This window comes from Charadrius vociferus, unplaced genomic scaffold (assembly GCF_000708025.1).
Source record: "Charadrius vociferus isolate BGI_N301 unplaced genomic scaffold, ASM70802v2 scaffold134, whole genome shotgun sequence".
NCBI lineage: Eukaryota > Metazoa > Chordata > Aves > Charadriiformes > Charadriidae > Charadrius > Charadrius vociferus.
The window spans coordinates 3514441-3535518 of record NW_009648333.1 but is presented as its reverse complement, the minus strand read 5'-3'; the positions used below and the strand labels follow the sequence as shown (position 1 = coordinate 3535518).

The following is a 21078-nucleotide window of genomic DNA, read 5'->3' as shown; positions in this document are numbered from 1 at the left end:
TGTTACTTTGTATTTGGTGTTCTGCCACTACTAGAATCTACAGAGCACTAGTCTGGCCCAGCTTTCTGTTTGGTAGAAAAAAGCAATGCGAGACCCACTGTGGGGATGCCTGAATGGGATATGTCACGTGTTGCACAGAAACAAGAAATTTCCTGCCTCTCTCTCCCTGCCTTGTGCAGCTCGTACTGCAGACATTTTTCTTCTACTGAAGCTAAGGTATCCAGTGACTGCATCCCAAGTCAGACCATAGGCTTGCATCTTCTTAATCCCCAGCATCTCAAGCAGTGATCTAATAAATCACTTTGTCTTCTAGCTCAATTTATGTGTAATTACTCATACAAGTTGGAATAGACCCAACTATATAAGGAGTAATAGCAGCAATAGACCCTTGGTAGATCTTTAGGGATATTCTTGTCCTCACAAAAAAAAAAAAAAAAAAAAAAAAAAAAAAAAAAAAAAAAAAAAAAAAATCAAAATGTTATTAAAATATGATTGTCTCCTGAAGGGAAAATGGTTTTGGTTTTTCAGATTGGCATAGAACATCATAAACAGTGGTCTTCTAAATCCCAGGCCAGGAGTTTAGCCATTCAGCTGTGCTTTTTTTCATGCAAATGCAAGCATGAGTAGACTAACATGGTAACTATTAATTTTGTTGGTGCTTGAGTTCATGCTTGAGAGTGTTTTCTCTTCAGCAGTAGTTTCTGTTTCTTTGTATTACCCATACGTATTACCCATACCTACGTTTTCCTCTCAAAATTAAGGAAACAAGGTGAAAAAAGCTTCCCTAAAATTTTGGCAATGCAGTCCTCATTAAAAAAAAATTGGTTTTTTTTTTCACTAGTCAAAATAGTCACTAGAGTCATTCAGGTTTTCTTGTCTAGAAGAAATTTAAAATTAAATTTGCAGTTGACATGGCAAAATTAGTAACTGACAAGAGAAATCCACGTGGTGGATTTTCACTAAATTCAATTGCAAGGACCTGGTTTTCATCAGTTTGCCAATTCCACAATTGCCGTTTCAAATGAGTGCATAGGCATAGCTTGGCAAGGAAACCATTACGTTTCTGACATATAAGATGTATTAGCTGGAATCCAAAAGATTCCTAAGTCGTCATCTGTATAGATGTCCTGGTTCTGGCAGGGATGGGGTTAATTTCCCCAAGGACCCTCAGGGGGCAGGTATTCCATCCCAGGTGAGCCATGCCGGGGCTATAAGAGGCGTTAGTCGGGGGAGAGGAGAGCAGTCACCATTTGGGGGTGGGCTGCGGCAGTGTGGGACTGGTTGGTGGACTTCGCAGTGTAGTCCTCCCCCCCCCCCCCCCCCCCCCCCCGGCTGTGGGAGTGGAGCGAGCGGCTGCGTGGTTCTTTGTTGCTGGCTGAGGCCAAACCACAACAATAGAATATAGAGAGATTTTTCATTACAACTTAGAAGGAAGAAAAAGCTTACTAGCTTTTGGTGCATTGCTGCTCTCGGTAACTGTAAACTTGCCAAAAACTTCAGATACTCGTGTGACAATTGTAATGAGGTTGCTCACACGTTCATACATTTACCTATAGCTAAGTTTGTGATTTCAGTTTCCTTTAATAAAATGCATGGCTTCTTATTGCAACTATTTTGTTTGCAGGTTATCACCTGTCTAAATGCAGTGTGATGAAACAATGTTCTGTATAAGATATCTGACAGACCTCAAGTATCTGTTGACATTAATACTGTAATGAGTACTATTAATAACTATCACACCCCCCTTGAAATTCTGTATATCTTTACTCTTTGGCCTTTCAGCAGCATGGTTTACTTTAGAGTGGGAGATTCCCTCCTTGGAAATAACTACAGTCAGCTTTGTTCTAGTCTTTAAATAATGTATGTGTCCTTCTAGAGTTATGGATGTGTGTACCTTCAAAACTTTAAAGAACAGAGGTCTTTTCAGCTTTATGCCTTTTATGCATCCATTATGGTTTTTGTTGTGTGTCGTTTAAACAGATGTTTGTTGTCAAAATTGAACCATGAACTAACCAAGAGGCTAAGCAAGAAGTGATATGCCCAGCCTGACATGAAGCTTTCAAGGATAGGAACAATGAAACAAAGCGTATCTTAAGATAATTGGCTGAGAGTTGCAGCCACTGACTTCCTTTTCAGACCCATCAGCTTCTCTGACACTATTTTAAAAACTATTTGTGTGGTTATTTCAACAAAAAGATGATATTAATACATGTTGTGTTCTATATTGTGATTGATCACTTTGTTTCCAAAGATATACCTTACATCTGGTACCAGCATGTGATTTTATGTTTGATTGAAGTTGATCTGCTTTATGCCTCTGCGTGGTCTGTTATGGTTATAATAGATAGAGTGCAGCCAGGTGGGGGTACAGAGCCATCATTAATATAAAATGGTAAGATATAAACTTGTACAAAAACGGGAAGGTCACAGTATTGGTACAACAGAAAGTGATTTACAGTCACTGTCATCTTTTGCAATCATGTGAAATTGTCTGAAAGTGAGGTGGGCATAGGTTATCATTGTGAGATAGACTTGGAAAAAAGGATCCTAATTTCTTACTGAACCGATCAGAAGAGTAATCTGGCTATCCTAGAAAGGTAATTAACCAGACACAACTGGGACGGCTCAGGTGCAGACTATTTCTATGCTGACCTATTCATAGCCTGTTGAGTATCTCAACTCTTGTAAGTATTTTACAAAGCACTGTGTTTTTTTGTTTTGAACATAACAGTATTGACACATAATTAAATGTTGTCAAATCAAGCTAGTATTCATTTTCATTTATTGAAAACACATTTGTTAAAAAAAAAACCCCAAAACAACGAACCAAAAACATCTGGATGCCTGTCTGGGTCCTATGGAAGCTACCATTTTTTTATCCCATTTTATTTTTTTAACAAAGCCTATCATGAGTACTAAAGTTGCACATGTTTCAAAACAATAGCAAAATCCTGTCCAACCTAATATGCCATAGAAAATAGTCTCTAATGATAGATCTAATCCTAAAATTAATTTCATTCTGTGCCTTTTGTTTATTTAATGGTAGGTTCTTAGAAATATGTCTCTGATTTCACTAAAGAATCCTGTAATTAGGAAATGACTAATCAAAATACCAGATCTGGAATACAGGCCATCTCACACCTCATGGGGGGTAGGTGTTCAGCCTCAGCTTTGGCTAATGAGCTTACCTGCTCTCAGCTGTGCCTGCCCAAGGGATTAAAGCAGCAAGTATGTGCCTCAGCCAAGAGGGGCAGCGTCTGGAAGCACCTTGATGAAAGAAGTGGGGCTCAAAAAAAATGAAGTGGCTTGATGAAGTGTCCAGCCTTCTGCAGTATTCTTTGGTCAGGAGAATAACTGAGTTAGAATTTATGACTGCGTTAAGCTCTGAGCAAGAAGTGTCTGGTGCAGACTGGATGTGGTGTTCCACTGTACAGCAGCTGGTACAGATTGCCTTGAAAAAAAATTATGATAACACTTCAACTCTGATCTAAAATATGAGTTAGATTTCCCTCATGGCTAATCCCCTCTCTGTGACCTGGGAGATAATGAATTGTTTTTCTCTCTGCTGCAGGTGGTCAGTAGCCTTATCACCTCTCCCTTTGGTACCTGTGGAGCACAAGGGGGAGTTGAGAATCACTCATTCCTTTCAAATTGTATAATTCATTAGCTGAACAAAGTTAAATGCAGAGCAATTGTTTTCAGCTAGTCTTGGAGTCTGACTTCTATTTCAGATCCACAGATGGGGTTTGCTGTTCAAAAGCTCGTTTCCCTCTTCCCCACATAAGCTATTATGAGTCAGCTGTACTTCATTTAGAGGGTAGTGGTGCTGAGAAGGTGGCCCCATTCCCTTCGCTCAGAGCCATACAGTGCTCTATGTGTCTTTTTATGCGCTGGTATTTGCTGTCTCCTCGATGAGCTGTCGCAGCTCCAACACTGGCTAAGTTAGCTCTTGGCTGGTTTCACACCAAAGTTGTTTTAGAGGAAATGGCAAGCACACATACTTGAGAGGAAGCAGTGTTGCACCATTGCATCAGTTCAATTGTCTTGTGAAATGTTTTTCTGAATGTGTCAGTTGACCTAAGAAAAGTCATGACCTTCTGTTAGAAACTTACTCTGACAGTACCTTGCTTATATCTTCAGGCTACCATGGCTGCTACTGAAATATGAGCGAGCATTTAGGGGACAGAAGTTTGTCAATGTCTACCCGCATGTAAATATAACAAACTTAATACTACTCCTCTTGAGGCTACGTCTTTGTGCTGTATTGATGCTGTATAAAGGCACTCCTGCTAAGCATTTTTTAGGGATCAAGACATTACATTTACACGTGTCAAGTGCTTCTCATAAATCAGATTTCCCAAAATCTGCAGGATCTTTTATGCCATAATCACCTAAAATAAAAGCTGTTAGTGCTTTTATAGGATCATAGAATTGTTATGGTTGGAAGAAACCTTTAAGATCATTGAGTCCAACCGTTAACCTAACACTGCCAAACACCACTAAACTGTGTCCCTAAGCATCATGTCCACCTGTCTTTTAAATACCTCCAGGGACGACAACTCCACCACTTCCCTGGGCAGCCTGTTCCAGTGCTTGCTTCTTCGCCCTTCAGTGAAGAAATTTTTCCTAATATCCGATCTAAACCTCCCCTGGTGCAACTTGAGGCTGTTTCCTGCTGCATGGGGGGTGTTGTGACCCAAGTGCAGGACTTGGCACTTGGCTTTGTTGAACCTCCTACCGTTGGCCTCAGCTCATCGATCCAGCCTGTCCAGATCCCTCTGTATTGCCTTCCTACCCTCAAGCAGGTCGATACTCCCGCCCAATTTTGTGTCATCTGCAAACTTACTAAGGGTGCATTCGAAAGTGCTTACTGAAGTGCTTCTTAATCCTTGTTTCCATTTTCAGTGTACTGTAGGGGATCTCGGTTCCAGGAAAAGAGAAAATTTTATTTTTCACAGATTGAAGGGAAGCTTCTTTTTACATTGTTTTCCATCTCTTCATCATTTTTGCATTTTGGTACTGGAGGTATTGCTGTTTGTACACACTTTTTTTGCATTGGCTACAGATGCAGTGTTTACCAGAAATTTATTGACTGTGGCAGTGGTCTTGAGACAGAAATATTTGTCGGCTCCTCAAAGACATTTTGTCTTGTCCAGAGAGACTGTTAGAAATGGTGATGCTGCTGTTGACAGTTGTTTGTAATATTGCTCTTTTACAACAGAGTGTAGAATTAAGTATTCCCATTGTCTTTTCCTTCAATTTCTGAGTGCTTAATGGATACTTTTAAGTATGAGCTTTCTATTTCTATGGTACAACTAAATAGTTTGTCAGTTGCAAAGAAAATGAGAAGTGTCACGGAAGTGATGATTCTATCACTGATGAAGTTGTTCCTATGCTAGCTGGGAATTAATCTATTTTGGGCTTGGCAGTTCTAGAAATGCAAAAGGTTCCTTAAGATCAAATCAGTGCGGATGTTACAAAATTTGTGGACTTTTTTTTTCTCTGAAATTTGGTTTTCAAAACACTTAAGATGATTCAAAGCAAAATGCTTAAACTTACATGCAAATATAATCTTCTTTCACAAGTTTAAAAAGGAGGTACCTCATTTGAGCAAAAGATCTTACAAACCTATGGGCTTTAAAGACATCTTGAAGTGTCCCAACCCTTGAATGATGTACATACTTTCTAAATATAAATAGGATGACCCATCGTGTTCTGTCTTTTTCTGTGCTCTTATACCCAATAAAGCTTTGGTATACTTCAGCAGAGATGTGGAGGATTTACTTACCTATCAGTAACAAAAAAAATCTTCAAAACTAAGTTATCTAGCACTTTCTACTATCTTTCCATCATTTCTGGATAATAACTAGTTTCACATATTAATTCTACTTAAAGTAGGGTCTATCATGACACAAACCCTTTTCTTTTCAAAGCAGATACTTAAGCTAACTGGACAATATTGTTGTGGATTGACGTTGGGTGGCTGCCAGATGCCCATCCAGGCACTCTTTCGTTCCCCTCCCCTCAACAGGACAGTGCAGGGGAAAACTAAGATGGAAAAGCTCATGGACTGAGTGAAAGACAGAGAGATCACTTACCAAGTGCCATCAGGTGCAAAACAGACTTGACTTGGGGAAAATTACTTGAATGTATTGCCAATTAAAAACACAACTGGATGGCAAGAAACAAAGGCAAGAACTAAAACACCTTCCCTCCGCCCTGCCTTTCTTCCCAGGTTCAACTTCACTCCTTCATTCCCAGCTCCTCTACCTCCTCACTGCTCTCTGCAGCACAGGGGGGAAGGGGCCTGGGGGTTGTAGTTGGTCCATAGCAGTTCCTCTCTGCTGCTGCTTCTTCCTCACACCTCTTCCCTGCCCCAGCCTGGGGTCCCTTCTGCTGCCTGGAGTCGTTCAAGAACAGCTCGCCTGTGGGTCCTCTCTATGGGCTGCAGTCCCTCAGGATGAGCCTGCTCCAGCGTGAGTCCTCCACAGGCTGCATTTCCTTCAGGACATACCCAGTTACTCTGGTGTGGAGTCCTCCCACAGGCTGCAGAGTGGATACCTCCTCCACAGGCTGCAGGGGAATCTCGGCTCTGGTGCCTGAAGCACCTCGTCCCCTCCTTCTCATCTCACCTTGATATTCACAGGATTATTTATTTCATTTTTACTTCATTTTTATTTATTTATTATTTATTATTTATTTATTATTTATTATTTATTTCATTTTTACTTCATTTTTCCTCGCTCTCGCTCCCCTGTGCAGCATTTTTCCCTTTCTTAAACATCCTTTCTCTGAGGTGCTGCCATCGTGTCTGAGGGGCTCAGCCATGCCCTGTGGTGGGTCGGTTGGTGCCGGCTGGAACTAGCCGTGTCCGGTATGGGGCAGCCCTGGCCGCTCCTCACAGAGTCCACTCTGTAGAGCCCCCATTGCCACCTATGCCTGGTACTGAGAAAGCTGGGAAAAACAGGCAAGTTTTGTTGGGCATAATCCCCTCACTAAATGATGTAAGAGGAAGAAAAAACCAGGGAAATAAAGTGAGAGTAATTATATCTAAATCTTATTTTAATGATGAGAAATTGATTTATCATAGTTTCTCATGAGAGACAAAACAGTAGCTAGTACAGTGAAAGCTTTTGGCTGGAGGGTGGTGTGATATATTTCAGCCATTGGTGGAACTGTCAAGACCAGAAGATGCTCATAAACCATTATAATCTATATCAGCTGAATTTTCCTTTGATGGAAATGCTAGTAATACTTCATCTGTATCAGGTGTTGTAATTAAAAATACCTTTTTCTTCAGACCTTACTTTTCTTGTAGTGTTAAACTTATGAGTACACCACCATTACTACTTTGATTTTATTAATCTTTTATCATACAATTAGTTTCTTAAATTTCTTAAGTTCTGCTGTCCTGCATTTAACTGTACTTTTCCAAGGGGTTAAAAGACCACCCAACTAGTGCTCTTCCTAGTTGTTAGAAATGTTGGTGGTTTTCCTCCAGAATGTGTATGTATCCCTTTTATTTTCTTCAATAGTGTAATATGACTGTGTCCTGTTCTGTAAGATGCTTTCTGTTGCGGTATAATGTGCCCTGGGAGAGAAAAAACACGCAAGTTTTCTAGGACTGTGGAAAAAATGTGAAGAAGGGGCCTGAGAATGTGTTTAGAAGGGAACAGCCAGTCGGCATATACACTGGGCAAGCAGGAAACGGAGGTTGCCGTGGGTTGTGGAAATTGTGTTTTCAAGCTAGCATTAATGTGAAAAAATTGCAGAGACTACGCTTTTGTTGTGAAATAGTTGATTTTGACTCCTGATACTTGGACTAAGGAAAAAACAGTTTGTAGATTTCCCTGCTGGGTGGATTCCAAAGGATAGATCCTAGTTCCTGGCATCTATTGAAGTGTGTCAGACGAAAATCACTCATTGGGGCGCTTTTCCTGAGTTACCTAGAAAACATCTGAAATACTATATCAGATGTTCAGTCCCAAGCGGACTGTACATGAGAAATTCATAGCTGGAGGGAGGCCAAGAAAATCTGTCCATCTTCTGTTTTAATTGAAATGAAAAATGTACCAAGATGTCATAGTAAATTAAAAGAGGTATTAAAATTTTTGAAGACAGTAATGAGTTTTGGAAAGAAGTTTTGCTGAAAAGACCAGATGCTAGGTGGAATTCCATGCTTCTTTGATCTAGAGCGAAAGTCCGTGACAATCCGGGTATTTAATAGCAACAGGACAGAGGAAGGGAAAAAAGTAATTCTATAGCTTCATATGTCTCACATATGAGTTTGTGAAATCAAGCAGAGTCACAAGATCCTTTTACGGTCAGGCGAACATGACAACTTGGGATTGGAAAAAAATTGATTTGCTGAAGGTCATTCCCATATCAAGAGGTCTGCAAATTGCTACTGTAGGTGAAGTAGACAAGTTTCTAAGTTAGAATGAATGAATTTAGTTTGCGTTTGCTTTTTTTAATGTGATTCCTAGAAATTTTCAAGACATTTTAGGATTAAAGATGAGATTTCATTCCATGTTTGTAGACCTTTTGCTATGAAAGGGCCAGGTGAATGTTGCCGGTTTTCCTTGGGTTTACTGAGGCTTTACCAGTGAATTTATTGACTGCAACTGTTTAACTTAGTACTGAGAGTGTACTAAGCTAAGTTTTGTAACAAGTGAATGGTGATCACTGCTGCAAATTGAACAGTTTCATTTTCCATAAGCGTATGCCTAAATATGATCTGAAAAAGGTGCTCTGATTAAAAAGATTATTTTCCAATAGAACTGTCAGCAAACTTGACCTGGGATATGAAAATCGGGCTGCATACATCGAATGTTTTTGCTGCCAAAAAGCTATTCAACCCAATGATCTGATCCAAATGAAATAGTTTTTTTTTTTTCCTCTTTCTCTCCTCTACCCTGTGCCCACTAAAAAATTAAAACATGCAGCAGGAGAGGAAAGGCTGTTTTTTTTTCAGGCAGGTTAAAGTCCAAATCTAGTTCATTGCATGACCTCAAAAACATCCAGATGTGACAACCACTTTTGGATGAGGAGTTATGACCTTATTATTATAGGGATGGTTGAGCATTTTGAAACTAAAATGATTAACCAAGCTTAAGCTGCAGTTCCAGTTGCATTTCTTTGGGGCTGCCATAAACATTGCCTTTGGGGAAAGAATGTAGGTGGTTATTTTCAGTCAGCTCAGCCCTCTAGTGCAGTTCAGTTTGTGCAGATGCAGTCCATAGGTAGTAGAATCTGGGAACAATCTGAAGAGGAGAGAGGGAAAGGGAAAATGTGTTGTTTAAATTAGTTTCAGCGGCACTGAATATGAAACTGTAGAGTTGCATTGCAATTGTTGGAATAGAAGGAAGCTCTTTTTTGCCAGTTCAATCCATCTGGCAATAGCTGGTGATAAACAGAAAACTCTTAATTTAGATGAATGTCAGAAATGACCCATATAATTAGGAACCATGCTGTTCTGATCAACAGCTTTTTCACATGTTGTTATTCTAATTCACTGCTCTTTTTTTTTTTTTCCTTAGGTATTGCCAAAACTAGTTTATGTGCCTTGTATTCCTTATAACTCATGTATCTTTACTGGAGAAAAGAAATAAACAGGTTTAGGTTTTTCTATGTGTATTTGGCATTTATCTCCTCCTCTGCTCTGCATCCTGCTTGGTTTGTAACATGTTTAGTTACTAGTATATTATACCATCAGTCAGTTTTGCATTCTGGCACTGTAGTGCCACATAGCTTATAAAATGCACTTAGACCATACATACGGAGCAGAATTTAGCAATTTGGTAGAATAGTTTTGGATTTTGAGGTTTACTGCATTCTTTTATTATATCTGTGGCTCTTTGTCAGTGTTGTTAAGTGTGGAACTTGAGAGGTCCCTTGCAAGGCAATAAAGGTATGTCTGCCTGCTGCTGGGTTAGAGGTCTGCGGGCTAGCTTGGAGAGGGCTGATGCATCTGTGCTCTGCAGCTCCATGTGGTGTAAGTAAGCCAGTGAGGTGCTGTTCCTGAGCTTGTTAGTCCTGTGCAGATCTAAATGCGTACAAACACAAGATAGCTTTCCTTAATTTACTGGAGAAGGTTCTTGAGACTGTAGTACTTGTTACTGCTGCAGTGAGAATCTGGGATGTATATAACGCTGTGATACAACAGTTGCTATTGTCCTGAAATTGTGCTTTTTAACTCAGAGGTGTTGAGGTTATGGGATACTCACCTGTTGCACTGTAATTTACTTGCTGGGTGAATGATGGAACAAAGAATATGAGAGGTGGATTGAGGACTTGTGTTGAAAAGATGAGGTTCTAACCTGGGCACCTGCTTTCCAGAAGAGTGTTCCAGGATACAAATGTGTCTGGGATTAATACTGAACTGATGTCATTTTAGAGGAATGCAACATTCACAGAACTGAAGATGGATCGTGACTCTGTTGCAAGGACAGGTCCTTGGTTTAGTCCCTCATTCCATCTCTCTGTTTTAAAAATTCTTGTATAATTGCTATAAAATTCTGTCTTCTTGGCCATGAATTCAGTGCTGTGTTGTCTGACCACTGAGTACTGCTAAAAGATCAGATAGCTCCAAGGAACTGTAGCCCTTCTTTGTCAGGCCTGTGTGAATTTTAAAAGGTCTAAAGCAGCCCATGCACATGATCTCAGCCAAAATGTCACTGTTTCTTGGCACATGCCATAGCAGGGACTATTTTGCAACTGTGCCTCAGGATACATGATGATTTTGTGAATCATTTTGTTGAAATTCCACTTGTGTGTTCCTGTGTGTCCCCCTCCCTCTAATTTAGAATAAATTGATTTATTTAGTAACTTCAGTGTGAAATTTTTGTGGGTGGGGGGAGACCCAGAATTTTGCATGGGTATGTTATCCTATTAGCACAACAGTTACTGTAGCACAAAATGGGTATACACTGGTGCTAGGATTTCTTGTTGGCAGTACTGGGAAGGGGGGAATCTTAACATGGGGACTTGTGAACATAGTTTTAGCTTGATTAGAATGAAGGGAGAAACTTGCTGTTAAATGGGGCAAGATTCAATTCCTTAGTTTTTGTTGAGATTTCTAGAGAGGGAGAAAACAATGGGGGGAATGTTGAGTATACTCACCAGGCACTGAAAAAATAGGGATTGTTTTTTAACAAGTGGAGATAAAATTTGAAACCCACCGTTTTTGTACATCCCTTCAAAGACATTGCAACTTAGAAAAGCTCTAATGAAATTTTTCTTCATTATGCTTTGCTTGCCCTTACTCTTATGTGAGGTTATATTAGTCCACAGATACCAGAATTTGCCACTAGTGCATTTAGACAGTGAAGACTGTGTCTAGACTGAAAGGTGAGGAAGAGACAGACTTGCTGAACCCTTAAAGCTGAATCCTGTTGACTTTGCATCCCCAGTTTTTATCAAGTCAGGAGGTCAGGTGTAAATAACCCACACAGTTCTTGGAAGAAGCCAGTCCCAAAATGCCCAATGATGGAAAGGATCTACCCCATTTGGTGCTACTTATGTCCAGTTTGCTCAGATAATGAGGACATGAGTGCTAAGGCTTGAATGTGCTCAAGATTTTTCCCCCTTCAGAAAGCTAGAGTTGGGATGGTCATTTAGCATGAGTTTGATTTGTTTACAGCATGATTAGTCACAGAGTCTGGTCTTAAGAATGGGCTGAGGTCCCTGCTTATTGTACAATGTGTGTATGCTCTGAGTGTGAAAAAAATGCTGCTGGACCCTGACTAGACAGCCTAGAAAGGCCTTCATCAAAGTAGGGAGCTGTCATAAATATTAGATTTTAATAGTTTGTTCTTGATGAAAATACTGAATTTGGTGTATGGCTTACGAAATTCGCTCTTAAGAACTTCATGTAGTAAGTTAACCTGCTGCTCATGCATAGTTGAGCAAGCCTACTGCACTTGGCAGTGCATAAGCAGAGAAAGGTTGCTCTGGAAGGTCGAGAGTGGGACAACAGTTTAGGACAGGGTAGGTGTTCAATCTGTAAAATTGGATAATCCTATGTTGGTAGGATAGAGAAGAAAGACTGTGGAGGTAAAACCATGACCTTGGGAAAAATAGGTAAGCAAGTTGATTTTGGCAGGAAAGCCAGGTGCAAAGTAGAATGGTAGCAAAAAGAGAAACTTTATGGAAACACCAAAACCAGAGCAGCTTCAGAACCCAATTAGCCTTAATTTTTTTGTATGACTTCCATTCTTAGTTTCAGACAAAGTTGGTTGTGTCCAGGCTATTCTTATTGTGTGTTCATCCAACTGATGTCAGAAAGAAATTTGTTCTGTGTTATTTCTAGTCCAGTTTTGTAGAGGGTCAGAGGATTGTGAAAATATCTAAGAGTTTCTTTGGTTTCCCAAACTAAGCTACCAAGCTTCTCTAGTTTCCTTTTTTCTTACTTATTTTTTGATAGTATTATGATAGCGTTATTGAATGTTGCCTCTTCTGTGAGGTACAGGCATTGCTTATATATCATATGTACTGACTATTCAATTCAATAAATGCTTTGAACAAACTATTAAATGGTGATACTTTTATTCTAAATATATTGTTTTGATTTCACAGGTGCCTGCATAAATATCACCAACAGCCAGTGCCAAATGCTGCCATATAACTACACCACTATAAATTCAGTTCTTTCCATTGTCAAAAGTATTGAAATGGAAAAGTTCCTGAAGTTCTTCAGTTATCTCAGTCGTCTCAGCTGCTATCAACACATCATGCTGTTTGGCTGTAGTCTTGCTCTTCCTGAATGCATCAGTGACGGTGATGACAGGTATTTGGGAATGAAAATCAGTCAGTGACTAGAACCAATTGTGGTAAAATACTCTCTGTCTAATCAGACAAGGGAAGATCCAAACTAAGCCTATGACCTTCTCATTGCAAAACTCCTGTCTGTAAAAGCTATTCACAACATTTCTGTCATGATAAGCCAACTGCAATAGAGTTGTCTTAGAAAAAAATATTGCCATTGTATGGACTAAAACTTTGCTATTAAGGAAGTCAGGCTTATTTTTTTTAAAAAGACTGTCCAAAATTCTTGTAGCTCATTTCTCCAATCTGGATGTGCCAAAATTGAATGCTTTGTAACAACAAAAATGCATTGGATATTTAGAGTATTGGTATAAAGTGTGGTGGCTGTTAGTTAAACTAAACTCAGGGTTTTTTTTTTTAGTCTTTTCCTTCTGAAAAGTCAATATTTTAAATATCTTTTGTGGTATTAGTTTAGCAGGATGGAGGCAAAGTGACACAAACTGTTTTGGAAGCTTAAGAAGCATGTCTTGTTTTCTGCATTTACATAATTCAGTAGCAGTAGTATTGTGTGCATACACTTTTCATTGAGTTTGCTTTGAAAAACGATCTGTGAGTTTAACAGTGCTAAAACAGTGCTAAAATCCAAATGTGGCAAAAAAAGGAAAAAAGGAATTCCTTTTTTTAATATGTACACAATCTGTGATGTTTTTGGATGGGGAAATAGAGAGGGTAGAGTTCTTTCTCCTTATTTTCATTTTTCCTTATTTCCAATTTCTCCACTGTGAAATTTGGTGGAAGAGACTATGGCAATTGAATATTCAGTTAACATAACAAGAACCAAGAAGTCGAAAGCTGTGCAGTTTAGAAGGGATAGGATGCTTAAAAAAAAAGTTCTGTGGGGTGAGGTAAGCTGGTCATATAGCTGCCAATGAAAGGTACGGTCCCACTCCAGGCAATGTATGCCTGCCATTTCTATTTCACCAGAGTGATTCCTGGACTGGCCAATTAAGCTCACTAAACTGACAGAAAATTAACCCAGAAAAAAAGTGTACAGATGATTATATGGAGAGGATTAGGGTGGAGGTAAGGCAGCATGGGTAACAGTGGACCAACACTGACCATTAGACTTGCTGAGCTGTTTAATCCAAATACACCTGTGTGTGTATCTTTGTTAGACTACCAAAAACTACTTTCAATTAACCCTGTTTAATTCAGTGCATGATTAATTATAGCTCCCCCATTCCAATTCAGTATTACAATTGTTCCAGTTAAAGATCTGGTAACATACAGCCTTAAGCTACCTGCTGTGTCTAGAAATCAGGGAACACAATAAGAAAAGTGGATTCAGGTAATAAATTGATGCATTTAAATGTTCAACAACAGAAAAGGCCATTTCTCTGTTGCTTCACTTATTCTGCCTTGCTTGGAATTTGACTTTCACAAACCTTTTGAGAGTAAGTGGTATGCGTCAAAAGTGCAAAGCTCATAAATCAATCAAACAAACAGAGTCATGAAAAGGTAAGGTTTTTACCTTTCCTTTTCTGTTTCTTTCCTGAAGACATTGCAGGGCTTACATTATGACAGCTGCCTTGATAATTTAAAAAGAATAGAAGTTAAACTAAAGTTTGGAACGTGCAGGTTTTTGCTCTGGTTTTGGGTGGCAACCAAAATACTTTGAGATTCAAGAGTCAGGGGTTTTATTTGTTTTTATTTCCCCAGCAGCATCCTTCTTCCATTAATTTTTAATGTCAAAGCTGGAACTGGGTTTCCATGTCCTGGTTCTGGAAGTCACAATGCCTCCCTCTATTCTTATATTTATATATTTTTTGTGGAAACTGTTCTGGCCCCTGCAGGCTAATTCGGAAGAAAGTCCACTGGAGACTGTGAATGATGCAGGATTATGTTAGAATCTGACTTTACTTTAAGTAATCACGTGTCTCCAGAGCGTGTCATGGGTGACACTGAAAATGTAGGCTGAGTGGCAACCATGGGAAGAACCATAAGGGTGGATTCACGAAGTGCTGGTTTGTTAAATCTGGTTTGCTAAACCTGAGATGTCTCAGTTTAACTTCTGTGTTCTTTAAAGAGAATACCTTTTTCTGTGGCCAACTGAGTAATTTTTGATTACTGTTTTCCTTGTAGCACCCAATTATTGCAGGTATACAGATGTATTTCAAAGCCAAGAATAATGATTTGAACAAGCATCATATCTGCATATAGTTAACAACTTCCCTTCCCCCAGCCCCTTTCCCTCCCAAAAAAACCCCTCCTTTCAGTGAGATCTTGTCCTGGTTTGAACATGACAGATCTGGAGAAAGCTCTTTGTTGGTATTAAAAGCGCTTGGTATAATAGGGGGGAAGTTACTTTGTATGTATTGAGTGCAGATACAGAAGAGGAAGATACAGGGCTGTTTTAGGTCTGTTGAATGGAGGAATCTGGGAAGTAGAAACATATTGAAGTAGAAGCAGAAGACCCACTGTGGAAAGACTCTGATGGTAATGAATGGGGATATGTCCATAAGCAGTAGCCTTTTTTTTTGGGACTATGCTTGTTTTTAACACACAGTATCACAAAACATGCACTAGTATGGAGAACAATTGTTACTGACATAGTCACTAGTTCCTCCAGTCAATTACAGCTGTTTCATTCTAATTGCCAGTGCATCTCTGATCATAATTTTTCATCTATTGATACTTCTTTGTTTTATAGTGCAATTGTTTCAAATTTATGTAAAGCATAATTTGACAAATGCTGCTAACAGTAGAGAAGAAATGAAACTCATGTGATGCTCAGATGTCTATTCTTAGGTATTGTCGAGAGAGTCTGTGTTGGCAGCTGCAGCCATGGGAGCAATAATTATAACAATGCTTTACAAGAAGCAACAAGAAGGAAAGCTACAAACACTAATCTTTGGCATCCAGTGTGCTGTCATTACATAGCTTTGCTCTGATATTTAAACTTATGTCTGTTTCACATTTATCTTTCATGTGTTTATAAACATTGTATTCATTAACACTTGAAGGAGATTAAGTTTCCAGGCAGAGAGCATCTTCAGTGTTTGTGTAACACACAATGTAGTTAGGTACTGGGATTTCTGAATACTACCACAATACTGTTGCTCTTCAGAATGGTTCTTCTGTATCTTACTGCAATGAAAATCACGTGTGGTAGTAAAAAGATATTAATTTAAAAAGCTGTATTTAATTCCAACAACTGGATGTACAATCAGCTAGCCCTGCTCTTTTAAGAAAATATGTCACAGTACCTTTAAAATACTACTTTCCAGTAAAAGTAAAGTCTGAAAGTACAACTAAAACCTGTGTGAGAATGGAACGTGGAAAGTTGAAGTGCAATAACGCTTTTTGCTTGCTTATTGCTTCCTCATAATTTGCATAGAAGGGGACTGTTTATTTAAAGGCATTATGAAATTTCTTCCTCCTTAGGTGAATGGATGAGATCTTTCCAATATGACTTCAAAATCAGACTTAAGACACCTGTCTTAACACAGTCCAGCAGCACTGCTAAGAGAACATGACTCAGTCCTGAAAAGTAACACCAATGCAAGATGCAAGAACATCTCAGACTAGTCAAGTGCTTAACTAATGACTTCTAAAACATTAAAGGGAGTAACTTTGTCCTTTTGGGTAGTATTAGCCTGCAATCTATTACCACCAAATGCAACACTGGTACTTTATTTGTTGTAAGAAAGATCATAAAATCATAGAATGGTTTAGGTTGGAAAGGACCTTGAAGATCATCGAGTTCCAACCCCCCTGCCATAGGCAGGGACACCTCCCACTAGACCAGGTTGCCCAAGGCCACGTCCAGCCTGGCCTTGAACACCTCCAGAGTTGTTGGTCATGGTTTAAGCTAGTGAATTTTATTTTACCATTGGGAGACACTAAGAGTGGGCCAAAGGTCAGTTACTGCAAAGTAGTGGATGTTTATTTATAGCAACTCACTTGCATTGGATTCCACAAGTCCTGTGGACTTCACCTATTGCATTCAAGAATAATAAAAAAAACAAAATCTGAAAAAAGCTAGTGTTCAGTGTTTTCAGTTTTTTGAAAGAACAAAAGGGTGTATTTTAAAACCAAAATTAATGTAAAATTTAAAGATTCAAAAGCAATAGAGAAGTTCATAGTTGGTCAGCCTATAACTGCATAATGCAAAAGGAATCATTGAATGATGCTTTCTAATATTTCTTGCACTCTGTGAATACTCGTGTTTCATCAAAAGACTTGGTAAAACAGGCAAGCTTTATAAGATCCTGAGGGCCTATGTACATGTCTTATTTTGGACTTTTTATCATGGGAATAAATCTGAAGGTTATGGATTCTCATAATACCTCTTTGCTGTCATGCTGTCTTCTAAAGCAGAAACTAATAGCTTGGGTACTTCCACTAGTCCTCTGTGTAGAAATGTATTCTAGAAAGCTGAGGAAATGTATTCCATTGATAGATCCCCAGAGTCTTAAATCTTTGGAAGTCAAACTTAATTAAAACTCTGCCTAGAAAATAGTATTAGGGCAATGCAAATTAAAAAGTATAATGTGCTTTCAAGGTAAAATTCCAATGCACCTTGCATTTCTGTATGTTTACTCACTATGCTTTTTTTCACGTCAGACATCTTTGAAAATAAAGTTGTGAAGTTGTTGGTCTTCAGTTGGGGCTCAGAGAATCCATCTGAGATCATTTCTTTTTATGCTGAAAGCTGTACAAACATGCACTGAGGGGCACCCTGCTGCCTCTGAAAGTTTATAGCCCAGCTGAACAAAACAAGTAAAGGATAGGAAGAGAAAATAATCCTGTCACATTAACAGGTAGGGAAGACAAGACTGAGCAAGAAATTTGCAGTAGAGCAGAAAACGGAACCGGTAACACTTACATCCTGTGTCTTTAGGGACAACGTTATTTTTCCTTTTGATTAAAGTCTGCAAATTCATTGGACTCATAACGATTTATTCACTTTAGTTGTAATCTAATACCTAAGAATATAAGAGGAAAAATCTCTCTGCTGTAATTTGACTTTTTGCATTTTTGATATTTATTTTCTCTTAGGTTCATTTTAAAGGAGAAAATGTAATGAAGGGAAAATGCTTCTTTGATTTTTAGGCTCTTTCTTACAAAGGAGTTTGTCATGGCAAGTCTATATGTAACAAATATTTCTGTTGTGCTGTAATATCTAAGCTACATACAACAGTAGCAAGATAAAGACTTGTAGAAAGCCAAAGAGGCCAGAATAGGGCTACATGGTATGTGGGGGGTGGGGCAAATTAACTAGTGAAAATTAGGTTAATAGGAAAAAGGTTCTAAGAAGCTGTGAATAGTTTGAATGCAGTCAAGTATCCTTTGAAGAGCTGCTCTGTTATGACTCATAGTGGCAAATTCAATTTTGTGGTTTTTTTTCTTGTACATTGTCTTGATCTATTCTCTCTAATTTATAAAAAGGAAGAAAATAAAATGTCTCATTTTCATTAAGGACACAAACTAGAATGAAATAGTAGGTCCAAAAAACAAATCCAGAAATGTGTGGTGTCTTTTATTATAAGCTGACAACAGTTTAAAACGAATTTGGGATGAGGTACAAGGAAGGAGAGGAATAAAACTTCTTTCAAGTCCTCTTAGAAATGTGGAAGAAAATCAAACAGGGATCTCTGTCTGTCATGTTTTGTATAACCCATGAATGAGATCAGTGATGTGGCTATTTTATTTCCCTTTTCCTGCTTTTGTGAACTGCACTCTAAGATTATTCATATTCTTTGTTTCTCTTGATTACAGTGAAATTAATTTTTATCTGATTTTCTTTTATCACAGTGTATGTTTAGAGTTTATAAAATAACAAGACATTATATAAAAACTATTTTTAGAGTTAATTGAGGCTTTTGAAGTGTTTAGGAGAAAAAGTTGACTGAGTCACATGGATCTTGTTTACATAGCTAATAAGAATTTTTATTTTAAGACTTTGAACAGGAAGCTATCAGCATACATTTGAGTCAATATCTATTATGCAAAGTCCATAATGGGTTTGATTGTGTATGAATGACGTATGAATATGTATGAGTTTGAATAGGCAATCCTCCACCGGCATGTTTCAGTCTTGTTTTAATCTACCTAATTTTGGTAACAAAAGCAGGTAAATATTGCAAGACAAAATAGCAGCTGCTAGGAACTCTGGGTAAGCAGTCTGATAGGTAGCCTGTGACTGCTGTGCTGTCTTTTTATAACGCACCTGCGTGGAGATGTCAAACTATAGTTGCACAGACAACTTTGCCACTCTGCAGCTTTTAAGAAGTTGTGAAGTTAGTTTCGGAGTCATTTTTGAAGTAACTGTTTTGAGAAATCCTCTTGGAAGGACATTTAGAATCCCCTATCATAATCCTATCTGTGATGGTTTCATTAGATTTGGTGATACCTGTTTTATAAAGTTAAGCCTACAGCATTGGTGACGATCACTTACAATTCCTCTGAGGCAGAAAGTGGGATGATTTTCTCCTGTCCTCCACTGCCTTGTCTTTTTATGTTCTTCGCATGACTCAATCCAGTGTATTTCTTGTGATGACCCAAGCACATGGGGTGGCGGTTGCTTTCAGATGCTTATAAAGTGTCTATCAGTTGTTTCCTGAGTTTGCAGCATGGCTTTTTACACCCTGTGGGAGTTGCTTCATCCTTTTAATATGCTTTCTTTTTGATGGTCTCTTTAGACTAAGCAAATAAACATGACTCAGAGGCTATTCCAGCTGGAGTTTTGGCAATGATTGTCTATCAAGGAGATCCATCAATTCTATTCATCAGCCTTGAAACAGAAGATTATAAACTTCCACTTTTTAATCATGAATAAAGCAGAGCTGATGTTCAGTGGATGAAGCGAAGCGAAGGGTCTGGAGCACAAGTCTTATGAGGAGCAGCTGAGGGAACTGGGGTTGTTTAGCCTGGAGAAAAGGAGGCTCAGGGGAGACCTGATCTCTCTTTACAACTACTTGAAAGGAGGCTATAGCGAGGTAGGAGTTGGTCTCTTTTCCCGGGTAACAAGCAATAGAACAAGAGGAAACGGCCTCAAGTTGCACCAGGGAAGTTTTAGATTGGATATTAAGAAAAATTTCTTGACTGAAGGGGTTGTCAAGCATTGGAACAGGCTACCCAGGGCAGCGGTTGAGTCACTGTCCCTGAAGGTATTTAAAAGACATGTGTAGACATGCCACTTAGGGACATGGTTTAGTGGTGGATTTGGCAGTGTTAGGTTAGCGGTTGGACTTCATGATCTGAAAGGTCTTTTCCAACCTAAATGATTCTATGATTCTAAGTGTTTTATATCTAGAATGTTTGAAATCATGTGTTTTGTTTTAAATATTGCCATGTCTTGGCTTTGAGCCCTTGAGAATCCAACAGACTGATTATGTACAAGAAAACACACTGTTGTAAAATCTGTCTTTGAATACATAAATGAGTCATAATTCAGCCTTCAGTTTTTAATTCTGGTTGTAGTTCATGTAAGCACAATTGTGGCTTGAACCATACAACTTCAGAGGTCCAGCTAATGAAAAACATGTATAGTCAAGTCCTGTCAAAAGTGAACACAAAAATTAGAGAGGAGGAGAGTGATAGTTGTGAATGCTTGCCCACACAAATAGCGTGCTCTATCTGCCACTGTTCATTTTTGTGTCTTTCAATGTTGATTTAATGGATTCTACAATGGAAATGGATATAATTGTTACTGCTTAGCAGAAAAACTGAGGGACACACAGGGTGTGTGTTACTCTGAAGGGCTCAGAATAGCAGAACAAGTGAATACTTTTTTTCTTTCATTGTGCCCTTTGTGCCAGTCGATATGGGGGATGGGGATGAAACCAGGATTACAAATGTGGTGCCTGGGAGCAGCATACCAGTACTTCTGGGTAAAAGTGTTAGCAAGGTCTTGCAGTCCATCTCAGTGACGGCAGGGAATGGTGGTTTGTGTGGCAGCAAAGACAGGAGGGGTAGTGATAATTTGGTAACTACAGAAGTGTGTGAGCATGATCAGGTGCGAATTAAGGCTTGTCCTCCCAAGAAAGTGGCAGGACAATTAGCCCAGCTGAAGTGCATCTACACTAATGCATGCAGCATGGGGAATAAACAGGAGGAGCTGAAGGCCATTGTACAGCAAGGAAACTATGATATAATTGCCGTAACAGAGACATGGTGGGAAGACACAAGTGGAGTGCTGTGATCGATAGCTACCAGCTTTTCAAAAGGGAAAGGCAAGGAAAGCGAGGTGGTGGGGTGGCCCTCTATGTTAGGGCCAGTTTTGAATGTTTAGAATTTAACAGTGTGAAT

The 21078-nt window shown here is 39.0% G+C and overlaps 1 protein-coding gene across 1 annotated transcript in view; it reads left to right on the top strand.

The window, feature by feature from the left end:
- CORIN (corin, serine peptidase) overlaps positions 1 to 21078 on the top strand; it is a 152148-nt gene that overhangs the window by 19123 nt on the left and 111947 nt on the right. Inside the window, exon 3 of the mRNA XM_009885012.1 lies at positions 12577 to 12787. Coding sequence (XP_009883314.1) covers positions 12577 to 12787 — 211 coding nt within the window. The remainder of the gene's footprint in view (positions 1 to 12576; positions 12788 to 21078) is intronic.